This window comes from Mya arenaria, chromosome 4 (genome assembly GCF_026914265.1).
Source record: "Mya arenaria isolate MELC-2E11 chromosome 4, ASM2691426v1".
In the NCBI taxonomy this organism is placed as follows: domain Eukaryota; kingdom Metazoa; phylum Mollusca; class Bivalvia; order Myida; family Myidae; genus Mya; species Mya arenaria.
Window position 1 is genome coordinate 29,732,862 of NC_069125.1, and position 20,245 is coordinate 29,753,106.

Sequence of the window (20,245 nt, forward strand, 5' to 3'; positions counted from 1 at the left end):
AAAATCGCGTAATGAGTTATTTACAACGGCAACCTTTAAGTTGCTGCAAACATTTGCTTGTTTTTATAAACTTTATGTTTAAATAATTTTACTTTAAATGTCAAAACAAAAACTAAAGCAGTTGATTTGTGTAAAGATAAAAAGATATAAGCCTTTTTATATATTTGTTTTTTTTTATAAAATTAATAGTAAACATATTAGCAAATATTCACGTGGCCACAAATTCCCCTGTTAAAGAAGCGCCAAAATATCGGTTATGTGTTTTTATATGTACACAAATCATACGTTTGTTTTGGTTTGATCATTAAAGTAAAAAGAGATAAACATGATAATGCATTAAAAAAAAATGCATCAATCTCTATTATGCCTCTTTAATTAAAGCTGCACTCTCACAGATATACCGTTTTTTATACCTTTTTTATTTTTTGTCTTGGAAAAAGCAAACTTTTGCGTAAATATCTGCAAACAAATGATAAAATATTACTTACAAAAGATCAGATCGCATAAGGTGTTGTGGCAGTCCATGCATTTTCGCAAAAAAATGACTCGTTCCAAGACAAAAAATAAAGAAAAATAGTTGTCAAAACGATCAATCTGTGAGAGTGCAGCTTTAAAGGGACTCGTTCACGCTTTAAAAGATCAAACATCGACATTAGTTTCATGCGAAATGCGAACAAAATATTTGTAACTTTGATAAAACCTCATAAAAAGTTTGAATATACTGTAAGCAATTATTTTTTTTTAAAAAAGAACAAAAACAGAAAATGGTAAATATTGCCGAAAAGCGTTGTTTGTGGTCAACATTTTTTGTCCACGGAGAAGGCAGTATACTTCAAATATGCTAATACATTTATTTCAGTAAATCAGCAGTCAGCCGTTGTTGATTTTAATCAGGTGAAGCGGTAGATATAAACAGTAGCTAAATGGGTAGTTTACACAATAGTTTGTGCACCACTAAAACGTCATATAAGCGCGTTAGTATGTTTAACCCAGGGGCGGCTCCAGGATTTGATGTAAGAGGGGGCGTCATTTAGGGGCTTTTGACTTGCGCCCCTCCGTCAGATTCAAATGAAATTTACTTTAATTGTTGACAGGGCGATTTAGGGGTACTGCCATAAGGAATTTTTAACGATTTCTAGTCCAAAGTCCCCCTCCCCTGGATCCGCTGGTGTATACTTACACCAAACAAATGGATACGCGACTGCATCGCATCGAAGCATTTATATTCGTAAGCAACCTTAAATCTTTACGTAAGTCCTATCGAAAAATGAATGACCTAAGGCTTGAAGTTACAAACTTCTGTCAACAAAATATCTGCTAGTTTGTGCTTGGTATTTGTTCATAAAAAGTAAGTTAAAGAACTATATCTAAGCAATTTAAAAAAAATAATGTTGCCAACACACTCTATCTGTGAACGAGTCAACCAAGAAATAGTTATTTAGAGTACATTTACAGCTAATGAAACTGCATATGGGCAATCATTAAGTACTATTCTTAATCATTAAGAATTTCAACTTTCGCGGGTGTTTAAAGGTCCGCCCACTGCCACAAACCTACCGCGAGCGTTTGCCTATTGTATGTAGTACAGCAAACTTTCAATTGCAATTCTTTTGTGTTGTTTTCTTACGGCAGTAATATGCCACCATAGCAAACTTATCAATCTGTGTTTGGATATGGGCTTTGTTTTTTTTTAAATGACAAGACAGCAGGCAAAAGTACGGGGATTTCACGGTGTTTTCGCCTCGCCGATGAGGCGAGCCCGGGGAGAAATATGAACGCTCGCCATTCGCCAACCCGCAGTGCGATCTGCTCGATCCGGGTACCGCCGGAAAGGTATCGACGAGCCGCGTGTACCAGTGTCTGTTTCATTCCAATCGGAGCACGGACGACTGAGATACGGGAGATATATAAACAATACGAAGACAGTTAGAGCCACTGAAAATCATTTATGGAATAGGCTAAATCATTAAAAAAATCAACTTTCGCGAGTATTTAAATGTCATTGCCATGAAACGATTCGCGAACGTTTCCAGGTTTTCTTGCGGCAGTAATGTGTCACCATAGCAAACGAATCAGTTGTGATGGGATATGTTGTTTTTTGCGTTTTTTAAATGGCAAGGCAGCAGGATATATCAACAATACGACATCTGTGTTGTTGTTGTTTTAAAAACAACATGAACTGTAACAATCATGTATATGTTTGCAAAAATGATATCAAGTTAATAAAGAAAATTTCGTAATGTATTAAGAAATTTTAAAAATAATTCTGATCTAAATGTGTGTCTAGTAGAGTACATTTGACACACATTATATGCAGATATAATTCAAGAATTATCATTACTATCAAAAACTTGGTAAATGTAACAGGTTCGTTCGAACTGGACAACATTATATTGATATTTTATGCAAATCACTTGATAGATGTGTCCGATTTTAGGGCAAAGATACGTATCTTCTGTCCGCCATTCGTCACTAGGTGGATACGAAAGTTTACCTTCAGCAAGATTTGGCTTGAAGTCAGCTATTTCACTTTCACATGAGTGATGTGATGTGCGATTTGAATATTTTATTGCAGATGCAGAATGTATGAATTTAATGCATAAAGGCAATTTCGGCGGCTGGATAAACAAATCAACTTTTTCCGGGAATGAATGAAAATAAATGTGCATGCCTTGGATTTATATGAACGACATTTTTGTAAGAAAAGGCGTGTTTTTAATATGGAGATCTAGATTTTTAAAAAATAATAGACAGAACAATGTTTATATTACCGTTTATGCCTTTTCGGATTGCTTATGTGCATACATTGGACTTATATGAAGGAAACTTTTGTAAGAAAATGCGTGTTTTTGTTGTTGTTTTTTAACGGAGATCTGAGTTTGTTTTTTAAATAATAGACAAAACAGTGTTAATATTACCGTTTATGCCTTGTCGGGCTGTTGAAAAAAAATACAAGTGCATAAATTGGACTTATATGAAGGAAACTTTTGTAAGAAAATGCGTGTTTTTAACATGGAGATCTAAGACTTTTTAAAAAATATTAATAAACAAAACAGTGCTTATCTTTTATGCCTCATCGGATTGGTTAAAAATACATACAGAAACCGGCATTTGTGGTTTATCTAAAATGATGTGTTTAGTAGAACTGCAACATTGAGTGTTTTTGTTGTTGTTGTTGTTTTTTGTTGTTGTTAAAATGGATTAAGAGCGGCTATCCATTTAAAACATTCTGATCATCGCGATATTCAGTAGTTGTTTTTTTTATATGTTTTGGTTAAAAAGTTGATTCCGTAGGATAAAAAGTCCGGATCAGTTTAATCTCGATTTTCAAGATGGACTAGGACGGGAATTTGCACGAATACGGAAGGCATACTGGAACTGGGATGATATTTCTGATTTAAAACGTAAGTCAAAATTTATTCCCCCCCCCCCCCCCCCCCTCCATGTGTATTAAAGAAAAGAATACCCGTGCGTGCGCGCATTTCTTTGCAATAGTCCGCATTCAATAATATTTTCTATTTTTTTTAATGAGGCCATAATTTTTATGATTTGTTTGTAAACTTAAAGAGATGTACATGTATGGAGTTAACCTTGTGAAAAGTTCACGGTAATTAAACAACCTGTCAATTTGTGATGCATCATGCTAGTGAAATATATCATAGGATAATTAATTAAATGAGTTTTATATAATCATGTATATGCATCAAGCTCGCTAGATGTATCATGGCTGGACTAATTAAGTTGAATATTTATATAATTATGCTTATGCATCAAGCTCGCTGGATGTATTGCTCAAGTAGTTTAATCACATATAGCAATCGTAACAACTCGGCAATCTCCGGCAAACTTCGGGATTATATGTTGGATAATGGCAATAGTAACAACTCGGCCATCTCCGGCAAGCTTCGTTAGATACTGCCCGAGGTGTTCCGATTGAATCATCATAGATGTCCCAAGGTCATCAGATGCATACTAGCTTAACTAATTTAAAGACATTTATATAATCATATATCAATCGTAACAACTCGGCCATCTCCGGCAAACTTCGGAATTATATGTTGGAAAATTGCAATCGTAACAACTCGGCCATCTCCGGCAAGCTTCGTTAGATACTGGCCGAGGTGTTCCGATTGATTCATCATAGATGCCTCAAGCTCGTTAGATGTATAAAAACTTAACTAATTAAATACAATTTATGTAATCACGCATATTTGTGCATCTAGCGAGCTAAATATCCTTAAAGACGAAAACAATACGCGAACAGTGTATGCAAGATTTAGCACCAAAGGCCTAAGGCAAATTTTGATAAAACATTTATTTTTGTTAGACTATCACAGGTTAGGATATACCAATTGATTTTATGTTTATCGTTCAGTTTCAATTCTAAGCCTTCCTACCAGGCAGAAAAAAATAGAGTAAAAAGCAACAACACAGGTTCAAAAATACTTTATACGACTCGTTTTATGGTAAATTAATAATGTTTTTCTATTCTTGTGTTCATACTTTATTCACTTGTTTATGTAGTTCCCTTTGGCAAAAATTGAGACCAAAATCAGTGAGATGACGCTAACCATAGAATCATTATGTCATGGTCGCATTCCGAGGCTATGGGGAAATGTTACAGTTAAAATATGCATAAACAGTCAGAAAACCAAGATTTATAGTTATTTTACTCAATGAAAACCTTTTTGTTTACCATTAAACATGGCCGTATTTCGAAAACAATATATACAAGAAATTAAATATAAAAGGGATACTCACCGATATTTGCGGTTTTCTGTTCAAAATGTGACTTAACTATTAACCGTTATGCATACCGAACAGTAAGTGACTGGTACTAACTGCACAAAAACTTCGTATATCAGGCTGCAATCTCAAACGCTTTTGGGCGAATTATCTGTAGTATTTATAAACATTTCAGAACAAAGATTTCTTATTTTAACTCATTATAATGTCTTAAACTATTACTACAAGCAGAATGTTCACTGGCCACGTTCCATCGAAAACAACCTCAGATGTATGCCGGTGTCTTGGTAAAAGTAGTTCATAATAATAATAATAATAATAATAATAATAATAATAATAATAATAATAATAATAATAATAATAATAATAATAATAAAATAATAATAATAACAATAAATACTACTACTACTACTACTACTACTACTACTACTACTACTACTACTACTACTACTACTACTACTACTACTACTACTACTACTACTACTACTAATAATAATAATAATAATCGTCCATATTTCCGATGGAAAATGGCTGAGGTGTTCCGATTGGTTATTCATTATAGCTCACCTGAACAGGAAGTGCACACTGAGTAATATTTTCCCATCGCCCACTGCCCGTCGTCCGTCCGTCCGTCAGAAATTGCTTAAAACGACATCTCCTCCAAAACCGGCTTAAAATTCATTATTTTTAACTTGGATGTTCCTTGAATGGTGGCCTTTTAAACTTGATCAAAGGAATAAATTTCATGCAGAGCTGTGGTTGATATGGCAACCGAAAGGAAACACTTCAAAAGTATTCTTGACAATAACCATGAGGCATAGAGCCTAGATATCTGGTAATACTTTATTTAGTGGGCGTTTACTAAGTTTGTTCAGATTAAGCCCCTGGGGGTCAAAATCGGGGGTCACAAATTTCTTACATACTTATATAGAAATCTCCTTTGCTATGATGTAGCATCATACAATGGTCCTTCACAAAGTTTGTAAAAATTATGCCCCTGGGGACAAAACTGGCCGCGTCCTGGGGTTCACAAGTTTCCTATATATTATTGAAATCTTTGAAAATCTTATAGTCTTAAACCGCTAGGCCCAGACCCTTAATATGTCGATGTAGCATCATATAGTGGTTCTTTATTAAGTTTGTTTAAATCGAGCCCTTGCGGTTAAAACATGCCCCGACCAAGACCCTTCTTAGTGTGTATGTAGTCCTCCACCAAGTTTGTTCAAATTATTTCCCCTGTGGTCAAAACTGGTCACGCCCTTAGGTTCTCACGTTTCCTATAGATTAATGAAGGGAAATATTTGAAAATCTTCTTTTGTCAAACCACATTGCCCAGACCTTTGATATTCGTTATGTAGCATCAGTTGATGGCCCTCTACAAAGTTTGTTCATATTATGCCTTTGGGGTCAAAGCTGGCCCCACCTCTTTTGACCTTCTTTCTTAATGAAGTTACATCATTGAAATTTGGACCATGTATACATTATGAAAACAAGATCAATGTTGTGTCTGGATGAACTTGACTGTGACCTTTTGACCTGCTTTTTTATTTTTGAAGCTACATCAAAGCACAATTGCTTGTCTAAACCTAATAATTTACGAACTATATTCACTTCTATAATGTACATTTGTTAACATAATCGGTGCTCAAGTTGAAAGAATTCTTGTGCAAAACAAAAATAAAACACATTTTCAAAAGATCAAATCCATACGTTCGGAACGCCCAGTCCTATTTTTAGAATGGAAATACTACATAAACTGTACACATTAGTTCTAAGATAAATCTTAAAATAAATTATTTCAATCTAAGCTAGATGTTATCGCCCACATTTGTTTGCTGGTTGTATTGGTGGAATTTCGCCGATTTCGAATTTGATATTTTTGTAATACTTCATAAATTTCCGTCATAAAAGGTATATTTTTTATGCTTTTTAAAGGAACTCGCTCATGATTTGGAACCAAAAATTAGTTTACTGGTTATGCATCTGAAAACACTTATTTTTAACATTATTGTACTCTATGATATCCAAATTGCAGATAAAAATACAGGTATAGCATTACAAAGTGTTTTGGTATAAGTTTGGTGCGAATCCACGCCGGTGAAGTCAAGAGCAAATTATTAACCGACGCCTTAACCACTAGACCACCGGGTCCTATACATAACTAATGGATAATTTGACATTTTAACACTACATTGATAACATCACGTATTAATGTCAATCAACAAATAACGCAATAACAAAGCCGTTATGTACGCTAATGAAAAAGACGATATTTGATTCAATATCAACATTTGCTTTCCAGCTTTTGGTATCTTAGTTGTAATACTCCTAATGATTTGCCACACTTTATTTCGTCATACAAAAAGTGCATTTTACAAAAACATGAGCGAGTCTCTTTAAAACAAAGTAGCCGCTGAATCGATGAAGAATGGCAAAACATTTACAAGTGATTTTGTGCGATATAGCATGTTTTTAATATGTGGTTCTAAAACAGAACCCAACAAAGAACTTGACTCTTTGATGATGTTATAAATTTCTCGAGTTATAAATAAAACAATGTCTATCTGTTTTTAAATATTTGCTTTTATGAAAGTCGTCCATTTAGGTGACCCTTGTTGATGAAAGGAGCTTGACCTGCAACTATATATTGTTTTTGAAGCATTTGAGTAGAATATTTTCATACATCAACGTTTAGTTTGATGGAAATCTTTAATTTTCTTATATTGATTGACATGACAGTTTAGAAAATGACGTTGAAGAGGAATGAGCACTTGTATTAAATGAGGTGGTGAAATTTGAAGTACCTTTTCTGTACTAATAAATTAACTATATGCATTTTTCTGGTATTGGTCACAGTTTCAACAAGGATCCTTGCTCATTTAAGTCGTATATTGGAATAATCTTAGTGTCATAGTTTCATTATTTTGCTACAAATTTTGAATTGAACTTTAGACACCATTAAAATGAATACAAAGTTTGAAAAATAAATAAAAAAAACCATTGTATTGGCATTTGTGACGTTTTTACAGATTTAAAATTAGGCGAAAAAAGGTCTGTTTTCCCTGCGGGCCCTACACTTTATTTTGGCTGTAGTATGTTTTTTTTTTTCGTAAATTGCTTAAAAGAGTTTAAATGAAAGTAAAAGTATCTTCCATGGCCAAGAGTGTAAGATAGGTTCACCCCGACCCGAGCGCAAGGTGTTTTGCGGAAACGAGGTTTACCGAGTTTCCGCAAAACACCCTGCGCGAGGGTTTGGATGAACCTATCTTACACGAGCGGCTGTGGTATATGCTTTTTCTCCCACCTCAGTTAAACAAAATTAAGTAAAAATGTATTGTTTTGCTGAAACTCTTTTGTGCGTAGTAAAAATAAATGCGTATGGATATGTGATCATTCGTGGTTGTCATGGATATGCGCGCAGTGATTCAGATTATGTTCATTGTGAAATCGGTCTTTAAATAGTTATGAGAAGAGTGAAGCCTTATTTCTTGAAAGGTGCGTGAACACTTTTTTATGATGACATTTGAAGCGAGAAATAATTGATAAGCATTCTAAATATTGCCACTACTGACACTAGACAAGGTTTCTATGATGCTACAGACGGCAGTCTTCAACAAGGGAGGTAATTACAATGTGATGACCATTAAAAAGGAGTTCCATACGGGAGTTTAATCCTTGCCCGAGGGCAAGATAAAAATTTCTAGCATGGTAATTTTTTTGGATCTACTTATCTGAGGTGGGAAAAACATGTTAAGATATGATGATTTCACATTTAAAACTTTCTACAAAAGCGATTTCCGCTGACATAGGTCGGTTAGTTACAGAAATTCGGATTCTCAAAACGAAAAATAGAAGAAAATGTTATGCCTACCTACCAACCCTATTTTTCTTAAGATGTTAATGGAAACAAAGAACTTTTTGGCCTTATTGAAGAAACGACTAAAATCATTTATTAAAATGGCACTCGGAGTATATAAAGGATGCTGTTTACGGTTCCCCCAAACCGTATCAAATTCATTGGATAAATGCACGCACACCTTTCCGAATTATTTACATTATGTTTTTTAGTGGAACCTTGATTAACCTGTTTTGAAAATAAATCTAACTGATACAATTATGCTTTAAAAGGGTTACTCTATTCTTTCTTTGTATTTATAGTTGGCGTCAACGGCAGCCAACATGAGCACCACTTTTGCGATAACCGGTTACCGGCGGCATAGTCTGAAACACTACCGGCCAAGTTACTACAGCGAGCTCGCGCCAATATATGAAGACGTTCCGGTTCAACCTTTACCGGCCAAAAGCTCAAGAAAATTCAACCTACTCAGTGATCTAAGTGGATATTCGCAAGAAATCAAGGTGTACTGTTCTAAAAATGACTCATACCACAATTATGCGACTGTTGACGTCAACGGTATGGACGGTAAGGTCGCAAATCCGTCTCCAGTGAGTGCTTCCATGATGGATGGCTTGATGAAAAGTCGGTTTCAAAAGAAATCAAGTAAAAGGGAAATCAACGAAACATTTCCTGATATTGGACAAAACTTTACTAAACGAAATACAGACGAAAATATGAACAGATATGTTAATAAAAGTGTGGCTTATGACGTCAATGTTGAACTCGGGCTGAAAGAAGACGCTATAGATCGTCCCGAAAATGACACGATCACCCTGGAGCGAACTAGCAGCCTTTATCAGGTATCGGGGCCCGGGGTGTCGATAATCAAAACTTGGCCCGGGGCGCTGATAATCAAACCTTGACCCGGGGGAGCTGATATTCAAAATTGGCCCGGGGATGCTGATAATCAAAATTTGACCCGGGGATGTCGATAATCAAAACTTGGCCCGGGGTGCCGTTAAATCAAACTTTGCCCGGGGTGCCGATAATCAAAACTTGGGCTGGGGCGCTGATAATCAAATATTGAGCCGGGGGTACCGTTGAATCAAAACTTGGCCCTGGGTGCCGATAATCAAAACTTGGCCCGGAGTGCCGATAATCCAAACTTGGCCCGGGATGCCGATAATCTAAACTTGGCCCGGGGTGCCGATAATCCAAATTTGGCCCGGAGGTGTCGATAATCATAACTTGGCCCGGGGTGCATTCTCCCAATTTTTCGATTCTTCGTATGTCCCTTATAACAGGATTAAGCTAAGCTCAGTATTTTGTTTTTTTCCATTATTCGCGTTATTTTAACTTCTTTAAGAGTTTTTAGACTGTAAATAGCATTTATCTTTATAATAATCACAATAAACAATTTCTCATACATATAAATTAATAAATTAATTTAAGTATGTATGTAAGTCTTGAGAGCCAAAACTGCAAATCTTCATTTTATTGTTAATTTACTTCTAGTCGAGTTTTGATGATGAAATTTGCAAAAAAAATATTTGCGAAATGCAATGATTCAAATATATTTTTGGTAAAACGAATGAAATAAAGATGATGCTTTGTAATTTAATTAAACAAAATTTTTCTGAGTCTGAGCCTAGGCTTGGACTTGAGACTTTTGAGACCCAGGTAAAATGCTTATTAACAATGACAAAGAATAAACATTACTATCCTTGCAATCACTAACTCGTGAATGAATATTGATAGAGAATATAACATGTGTCTTTTTATACATTTTATTAAACGAATTTTCTAAAAAAAAACACACACACACAATTTCAGTTAACGAGATTAAAACCATTCCTATTGAATGATCACAAATGTGATATTCTTTTCATTTCATAAATACCAGTTTACCAGTTTGATGACTTTCAACACTAGATATACGCGTATACACACGTGTAACAGCGTTATGTAGGGCGCAAGTTTCCAACGTTTTTCACTGGTAACGTCACTTCAAAGAATATAACACTAGTTATATGATACTTTTCTCCAACGAAACGCAAAGTAGGGTACTTGGTAGGGTCTAAGTAGTTTATAAACATATATTATGACGTCATTGTATGATTGTGACGTCAATTATGATATTAAATGTTAATATAATTTTGAATTTTATTCTTTATACACAATCTTATTCAGTGCTAAAACGTTCATTTCAACTACATGTTTGTTTCCAGTCACCATTCACTACAAATAGCTCCCTGGATTACGCCGTGGTCACTAATGACCGGGGTGTGGCGGTCAAGCGCTGGCCAAAACTCGAACCTGAACCACCCAGAGACAAGACCTTATGTGTAAGTTAACTTTCACAACGCTTTAATTTCCACTTCAGATCCACAGAGAAGCAAGCCACGATATGCTCCGTTGTGTATGAACAATCGTAACAACTCGGCCATCTTCGGCAAGCTTTGAGTCAATTCTTTTGGATAATGGCCGAGTTGTTCCGATTGGTGCATGAAGTGTTACAGGAAATGTACCGTGGTTGCCGACGAATCACCATAGTTGTCCAAGTAAACCGTTTATGTCAATATAGAAGGAAAGTGTGTAAATTCACTAAAACGTAGCAGTGGATACTGATTGATGTGAGAATTGTCTGTCTTTGAGGGGTCCCTAAACCCTACACATCAAGCTAACATCCAATGGTTGTCGGTTCTATGAAAAGGAGAAAAGTTGCGCCTCCTTGCCTAACATTGAATACTGGACAGGACGCCCCTTTTTCTACGTTCACACCATGAACAAATTCTCAATATTCCCTTTAGTTTAAAATGATGTAGGGTACGTGTATATGTGGGGTTTTTTTTTACTTTCGGTGCAAGATCGAAATTTATTTCACCGAGTGAACAAAGAAAGAAATATTTTCACGAGTCGTGGTGATCACGAGTTAAATAATTTTAGACCGTACAGCACAATTTGACATATTTTCTGCTTCTTTATGCTGAAATTCAAGAAAAGTGTGAATCTAATGGGCATCTACTTGAATACCGCGTGAAAAACAACGCCGTGTTGTTAACAAGAACGGTACCCTTATTTGGCAATATGGTATCCAAAATGTTCAAAAGCAGTGCTACTATCAAACTGCATTGACATTAAGTAAACATAATATATCACCGAAAAAAACATGAAATGGTCTGGGTTCCAAGGCTGAACAATGTGAAAAATAAGGGAATTTACTGCACTCATCTGCTGTGCCAAAAATGTCTATATCAAAGTGTCGTTTAAAGTCAGTAAATTATGAAAAGTGAGTTTGGCCACGTGGCGGCGCTTGCAAAATATCCAAGATGGTGTCCAAGATGGCCACCATAAAAAGACATCTTAATGAAAATACTATGTTCGATGTAAAATAACTAATCGTCGTTTCTACGTCATATCTCGCCATTCATTTAACGTTTGTATGTTCTTCTAACTCAATTAAGAACCTTACTCACAGATAATTAAGCGAGAAATATATAACTTAATGCACGTATGAGCATGCGTACCAGTATATCAAAAAGTTTCTAAGTTTAATCGTTATTTATTTTACAAGGATTGAAAGTTATATTCACTTAAGCTAAGTCATTCTCGTTGGCCCATTTTTGCACGAGAGTGTGGTCTTGTGTTGCGGGGGGAACCGAAGTACCCGGAGGAAACCCACTTGTTCGGCTTGGTGACCACCAACCAAACTCCCATGGGCCTAGGCCGGCAATCGAACCCGGGTCGCCTTGGTGAGAAGCGACTGCGTTTGATGTCCTTAACTCGGGGACCAACAACAAATCCTACTCCCAGCTTATCTTAAACGGATATTTAAATAAAGGCCAATATAATGACTTTTCTCGATGCCATCATATTCAACGTATTTCGAGAAAAGGCCAATATTATCGACAATTTGTTTGTTCACACGTTCAAATGAATACATTGACAATGATTTTGCATACGTGGACTGATTTTTTTAACGATTTTTTTGCTATGGCAGGCTCCCGTAATGAACGTCTATCATTTTAGAATAGGTGTGAATGACTTGAAGAAAAATCTAACATGTTTGAATTCGTTTCAGTGTCCCGCCGAGCAGAAGATTAAGAAGCGTTGTTTCGCCGTCGGTTTTCTGGTCCTCGTCGGGCTGATAGTGCTATTTGTCGTCGCCATGATCGACGGCTGGCTTATTGAAGAAACAGGGAAGGGATTCAGTGGAACTGATCAGATGACACTGTTTGCGAACACGCCGATAATGTTCAGTGAAGACATAGGATTTGATGACAACGTCACCGAAAGTTTCGATACGTCATCAACAGCTAATTGGGCGGACTTAAACAGTACAGCTAGTCCGTGACGATCACATTCTCGTTACCAAGTCTACCCATAACTCTTGCTCCATTGAATACCCTAGACACATGAATTATTTATTCATCTGGAACACCTAGGCCATTTTTAATCGAAAACGACCTCGGATGTATATGTACGGTTTATAATGTCAGAATTCTTCTCATTTAACTACGCTGCAAGTAGATCGCGTAGAAGTTTTAATTTAGCGGTGAAACATCAGGACTTTCTCTTAGAAATCTTCATTATTTATACAAAAAAAAATATGCTAAAACGCTAAAAAAAATTCTTAATATTTACCGAACTACATGTTCTCCTACTTTCGATGGAAAAAAGCCATGGTGTTCCGATGGTAATTAATTAGGTGAAATCAGAATGTTTGATTGGACGACTGGAACTCACCTTAAGCAATACGGAAAAGGCCGAGAGATTACGGAATGCCTTACGAAGTTTCGTTAAAAGCCTATTTTCACGTTGTATTTTAGGAGAAAGAGAATAATATGTCTAAGCACGGCTATTAAACGCTAGTTCCACCACTTATAAATTTTCGAAATATGTCCGTTTAACAACATGATCAAATACAAAATAATTCAGACTCACGTGTGTAGAAGTAAACACAAGGCACAGCTGCACCACGGAAATGTCGACAGCTCATCTTCTTTGTACCACCGATCAGTGGAAGAGGTTGCGTTAAGAAGCCGTGCTTTGGCAGAGTTGCCCAATAAAAAAACATCAACTCCATAGAGCTTTCATAACAAGATTTACTTTTATATTTCATGTTATAACAAAACTATGCATCGGAAGAACTTTCATAACACGTCACTTGTATGTTTCATGTCATAGCATACGAATTGCTTAGTTCTACAGTCGAACCCCGTTGGCTGGAACTCATAGGTAACGCCGAAAATACCTCGAGCCTCGGACAAATCGAGCCAAGCGGGAATTCTCATCTTCAGTATAAATAAATGGGTCCTAAACATGCAGTTCGAGCCAACCAGGAATTCGAGCCAACCGAGTTCAAGCCAACGGGGTTCGATCGTATTTTCTTATTTGCGTAATTATGATAAACGGAATGCATGAGCATAAGTGTGGAATATGTATCTTTATATTTGTGTCGCCTGCGTAGCATAACAGACACATCGGGATTACTTTGTACGGCGTGGGCGTGGCCATCGTCGCCCGTGTCATTGTCACACTTTTGTTTCGGTTCAGTAACTTTCGAAAGATTTTTTGTATCCAGAGGCTCTATACTTTGTATGCACATTAATGATTATTCATAGTCAGGGTGAACCCTTTTGATTTTGTTGTTGCTGTTGTTGTGGAGTCTGCCCGCGCCTTAAAACGGCTGCATTATTGCTTGATCCCGTCATATCTCCAAGTTTGACATAACAAAATTTAAAATCCAAAGGGGGAGTTTTGCCCCCACCGGGTGATGGGACGGATATTCGACAAAGTATTAATTGTGTACCCAAAATGCCGCGAGACCTGCGACCAATGACATCTAGAGTGGTCCCACATCTCTTGACTATTAGATATGGTTTCATTTCTCTCTCCTTAACTAGTTGTAATTAAAGAAAATGATTATGGCGTTCGTATTTCGTAGGTAAAGGTCATAAAGACCTTAACATGAAAAATGGTGGACCCTCCAGACAGGCAATTCGCAGAATTCTATTGTTTTTTTAGGGATCTGTTTAACATGCATTGATGTGAATGTACTTATAAATAAAACTTGAAGAACTTTCGTCACTTTATTAACAATCTTGTAACTAAACTCATATTATATATATTTTACGCCAAACCATTTTTAAATTATCATTGCAAATCATTCTAACATCACACTAAACTTTTAAAAGCATTCTGTATATTCATTATAACTGTTTGTACTTTTCAGATGTGCTTTTATTGCTTGTAAAAAAAATCATTTTATTTTTCTACTAACCAGAACTATTGACATGTTCTTTTACACTTTGTTAGACTTTTTCAAAAATGTATTTAATGAAATAAAACAACTTGTATCATTTATATGTCTCTTTATTTCGTCTTGGATGAAGGCTGACCAACCCTCTGGGCTTCCATGGAACCCTCCACATCAAAGAAGGAAAACTCATGTCTTTGGTAATATTCCCCACATTTGTAAGAAGAGTTGTCAAATGGCTCAGATTTGTCTGGGGTGGCCTTTTTAGATGTCTGTGGTTTGGGCTTTGGGGCTTCATTTCCAGCTAAAATAATAAAAAACAAAGTTTAAACAAGTGGCAAAGTTAGTAACAAAATATTTAAAATAGGAAATTTTTATTTTGCAAGGTAAACAAAAAGACTTTTATTTGTTGTGAAAACACATGAGTTTGGAAAAAAATGTTTTATACAAATAGTACTTTTCTTTAAAGATGAAAAATAAGTTCATGAAAATAGTAAAAATATTTTTTTCTAAAATCAGTTTTACCTCTTAGGCACTTACATTTAGCTTGAGAATGTCTAAAAAGCAGTACTAGATTGTTGCTTTTTATTGATTATCATAGTAAAATGCCACAGTGAAGTATATGTTTATTTTAATATCTTTGAGTGTAGATGTGTGACATCTTCCTTTCAATGAGATTACTTACATTTTCCTGAAGATCCTGATTCTGTTGCAAAGAGGCATCTGCATGCAGGGGCCACCAGTCTCTGAAAAAATATATTTTTATTTGATCACTTTAATTTTAATTTAATGGTACATGTCATATGGTCAACACAGAACAGATAATGAGATATCATCTGTGTACTGGTATGTGACACCTGGGACCAATAACAAAATTGATGACACATCCTGGTGACACATGCACTTTAACATTTCAATCAAGGTTAATAATATTTTTCTCAGTCAGAATTTGAACAGCTGAATCATTGATTTTGGCAAATGAACAAGGACCAAGCTAGGCTAAACCTGTGTACACATACAGTGGTAGTACACTATACTTTAAACTGATTACTGAATTGCATTGTATACAACATTAAATTTAGACAGCTTTAATGTAAATTTGATACTTCAATTCCCACTAATAAAGGTGACTAATAACCACTCTCAGCCAAACATTAACTCTCACTCTATCATTTGGTTCTGGCATTCATAACTTTAATGTAGATATTTGTTTTGTTTTTTATGTCTACTTTACATGACTTGATGTTTAATTCACGTCCCTTAAGGTGAAATATAACATGTTTGCTGAAGTTCTTTGGCTATCCGTTAATATACGACGTATCCGAAACACGTACAACCACTTACTTCTAGTGGAACTACTTTCTGAGTAAGCTATTGGTGCAACACATGTAAGAAATATTTAAAAACTACCAGAAACAGTATGAAGCATGTGCAGTAAGTAAAAAAACGATTACCGATGCAGAGAGAACGGGCCTTGTTAGTGTTGACATTTTATCCTTCGGACTGTGTAGTATCCGATTACCTATAAAGTAATTGTAAAATACGCTACCCTAATATACCGGATACAGGTCTCTTCTACAGTAATCTCCCTTGACAAACAGTGAGACTAGATGATTTCAGCACAAGAATGGAAAACTATCACTCTACAGAATTTGGATAATTTATTTCTGATTTATGTTATGTGAGATGAAAAAAACAAAATAACAATTATCTTTGAAACATAATTTATTTTTTGCATTTGCTGAAAATAACAATATTCAACGTATCCGTACTGCAAGTTGTTCACAGCAGCGCTTGACCGGCGATAGGTCACGACCGCGCTGCGCGTTCCCAATATGAATTGATTATTGTTTTTTGAGCATTTTTCTAAAATAATATCGATCAATTCGCAGAGATCATTCTTGTCTAAAGAGGGAACAAAGTATCTATGTTTCGAGAATTAGTCTCCGTATATAAATATGTCCCAAGTAAATATAGGTATGTGTATTAATATTAGACTATCCACGTTTCCCGTCGTCGTTCAACCGAGCCCCCTCCCACCAGTCAAGAAGATCTACAATATAGGAATCCCTCATTCCCAAGCTAAGTAAATAGTTGTTCGTTTATAATCTGTACCCAAGAAAAACTATCGCATTTAAACGGTAATTCGGCCAACCAAGAACGACGGCGATCACACCTACATTGACGGTGTGACGTTATCTTATCATGGATTTATGCACATAATTCTGATAGTAAAAGTGATGCTTCAAGCGTACTTTAAAAACGAAAAATTATGGACAATGCCGTTGTTCAAGTTGTAAGTAGACCAAAACACATCCATCACCATGTATACACATAAAGCGTCAGAAAAATTACAATAGCTAGAGTATCTCAGTTTAAAAAAGGAGTGACGTAAACAGTGACGTCATAATCAAAACCATTTTTGACGTCATCAATATCTACGTAGCAACGTCTGAAGTCATATCCAATCTTGCCGTTTCTACGAAAGGACGCAATTAATTGCTCATGATTAAATACGATTTTATTTTGTCATTTTGTACAAAAACTGATGGGAAACAGTTTTAGTCAACCGAAAAAGAAAGTTTCAGACTTTCTACACCGGAAATTCGCTGCAATTTCCTGTTGGCGAAGGACTGAACACTTGGACAGTCTAGATGTCGACCAACCGTCCGCTGTTCACAAGTTCAAACCAGGTAATATTGTTGTACTGGGCCCAATTTTTCGTAAAATTCTTAAGCATAAAAAGTTTTATGTAGCGTATTTATTTACTTTATCTAGATTTTACTGAATATTTTTTTTATTGTGATAAGCATGCAGATAATTACCTTTCAAAATCCAAAAGGAGTCTATGGCAACGATACACTTACATATCATTATCCACAATAGACTAAGAGGTCTATTTCCACAATACACTTAGGGATCAATCATCACAATACACTTACATATCAATATCTACAATAGACTTAGAGGTCTATTTCCACAATACACTTAGGGATCAATCAACACAATACACTTACATATCAATATCTACAATAGACTTAGATGTCTATTTCCACAATACACTTAGGGATCAATCATCACAATACACTTACATATCAATATCTACAATAGATTTTGAGGTCTATTTCCACAATACACTTAGGGATCAATCATCACAATACACTTACATATCAATATCTACAATAGACTTAGAGGTCTATTTCCACAATGCACTTAGGGATCAATCATCACAATACACTTACATATCAATATCTACAATAGACTTAGATGTCTATTTCCACAATACACTTAGGGATCAATCATCACAATACACTTACATATCAATATCTGCAATAGACTTAGAGGTCTATTTCCACAATACACTTAGGGATCAATCATCACAATACACTTACATATCAATATCTACAATAGATTTAGAGGTCTATTTCCACAATACACTTAGGGATCAATCATCACAATACACTTACATATCAATATCTACAATAGACTTAGAGGTCTATTTCCACAATACACTTAGGGATCAATCATCACAATACACTTACATATCAATATCTACAATAGACTTAGATGTCTATTTCCACAATACACTTAGGGATCAATCATCACAATACACTTACATATCAATATCTACAATAGACTTAGAGGTCTATTTCCACAATACACTTAGGGATCAATCATCACAATACACTAACATATCAATATCTACAATAGATTTAGAGGTCCATTTCCACAATACACTTAAGGATCAATCGTCACATTACCCTTACATATCAATATCCACAAAAGACGTAGAGGTCTATTTCCACAATACACGTGGGGATCAATCATCACAATACACTTACATATAGACTGAGAGGTCTATTTCCACAATACACTTAAGGATCAATCATCACAATACACTTACATATCAATATCCATAATAGACTGAGAGGTCTATTTCCACAATACACTTAGGTATCAATCGGCACAATACTCTTACATAATATATGGCGGAAACACTGCATATCAATATCCATAATAGACTTAGATGTTTATTTCCAAAATACACTTAGGGATCAATGCAGGCCATGCATTTAGGAATAATGTCAACAATACACTTAAGACTCAATGGTCACAATACGCTTAGGAATAAATGGCTACAAAACATAAGGGTTCTATTTCCACAATACACGTAGGGATCAATTGCGACAATTCACGTAGGGATTAATGGTCACAGAATACACAGGAATCAATGTCAACAAAACACTAAGGACTCAAAGATCACAATACACTTATGGCGCAATGGTCACAATACACTAATGGCGCAATGGTCACAATACACTAATGGCGCAATGGTCACAATACACTAATGGCGCAATGGTCACAATACACTAATGGCGCAATGGTCACAATACACTAATGACGCAATGGTCACAATACACTAATGGCGCAATGGTCACAATACACTAATGGCGCAATGGTCACAATACACTAATGGCGCAATGGTCACAATACACTAATGACGCAATGGTCACAATACACTAATGGCGCAATGGTCACAATACACTAATGGCGCAATGGTCACAATACACTAATGGCGCAATGGTCACAACACACTAATGGCGCAATGGTCACAATACACTAATGGCGCAATGGTCACAATACACTAATGGCGCAATGGTCACAATACGCTTAGTTTTTTCTTTTCTTTTTATGTCATCCTTGGTTCGGTGTGCCTGTTATGGCTATTGATAATATCATGTGTGTATATGTTATTTACTATACATGCTGTTTATTTTAAATGTTAAGTATGTGCATTCATTACTGAAATAAATCTATAATCTATCTATATAAACTACCACAATAAATTCAAGGATCCATATCCACAATACACTTAAGGGCCGTTTGCCACTTTACACTTAGGGGCCGATTGCCATAATACACGTAGGTGCCAATTGCCACAATACACTTAGGGGTCGATTGCAACAATACACTTAGGTTCCGTTTACAACAATGCACTTAGGGGCCGATTGCCACAATACACTAAGGTACCAATAGCCACAACACACATAGGGGTCGATTGCCATAATACACTTTGGCGCCAATTGCAACAATACACATATGTGCCGATGGCCACAATACACTTAGGGGACGATTGCCACAATACACTTAGGTGCCGTTCGCCACAGTACACTTAGGGGCCGTTTGCCACAATACGCTTAGGGGCCGATTGCCACAATACACTTAGGTGCCAAATGCCACAATACACATAGATACCGATTGCCACAATACATTGAGGGGCCGATTGCCACAATACACTTAGGTGCCAGTTGCCACAATACACATAGGTGCTGATTGCCACAATACACTTAGGGGGCCGATTGCCACAATACACTTAGGTGCCGTTCGCCACAATACACTTA

The 20,245-nt window shown here is 36.0% G+C and overlaps 2 protein-coding genes across 2 annotated transcripts; one reads left to right on the plus strand and one right to left on the minus strand.

Annotated features, from left to right (window-relative positions):
• The first annotated feature begins 2,110 nt into the window (after positions 1-2,110).
• Positions 2,111-14,587, plus strand: LOC128229989 (uncharacterized). Its single transcript, XM_052941953.1, has 4 exons — positions 2,111-3,404; positions 8,905-9,444; positions 10,813-10,929; positions 12,666-14,587. The coding sequence occupies exons 2-4, from the start codon at positions 8,926-8,928 to the stop codon at positions 12,936-12,938; spliced, it is 909 nt and encodes a 302-aa protein (XP_052797913.1). The 5' UTR covers positions 2,111-3,404; positions 8,905-8,925; the 3' UTR covers positions 12,939-14,587.
• A 75-nt stretch (positions 14,588-14,662) lies between these two features.
• Positions 14,663-16,383, minus strand: LOC128229990 (uncharacterized). Its single transcript, XM_052941954.1, has 3 exons — positions 16,298-16,383; positions 15,529-15,589; positions 14,663-15,147 (listed from the first exon to the last, which is right to left on the minus strand). Exons 1-3 carry the CDS (start codon positions 16,331-16,333, stop codon positions 14,960-14,962), a joined length of 285 nt encoding a protein of 94 aa, XP_052797914.1. The 5' UTR covers positions 16,334-16,383; the 3' UTR covers positions 14,663-14,959.
• Positions 16,384-20,245: the final 3,862 nt, after the last annotated feature.

Coding starts and splice junctions, on each gene's coding strand:
- LOC128229989 (XM_052941953.1), top strand. CDS start 8,926: ATGAGCACCACTTTTGCGATAACCGGTTACCGGCGGCATAGTCTGAAA. Junction 9,445..10,812: donor GAACTAGCAGCCTTTATCAG/GTATCGGGGCCC, acceptor GTTTGTTTCCAG/TCACCATTCACTACAAATAG. Junction 10,930..12,665: donor CCAGAGACAAGACCTTATGT/GTAAGTTAACTT, acceptor AATTCGTTTCAG/TGTCCCGCCGAGCAGAAGAT.
- LOC128229990 (XM_052941954.1), bottom strand. CDS start 16,333: ATGTCAACACTAACAAGGCCCGTTCTCTCTGCATCG. Junction 15,590..16,297: donor GGCCCGTTCTCTCTGCATCG/GTAATCGTTTTT, acceptor ATATTTTTTCAG/AGACTGGTGGCCCCTGCATG. Junction 15,148..15,528: donor ATCAGGATCTTCAGGAAAAT/GTAAGTAATCTC, acceptor TTATTATTTTAG/CTGGAAATGAAGCCCCAAAG.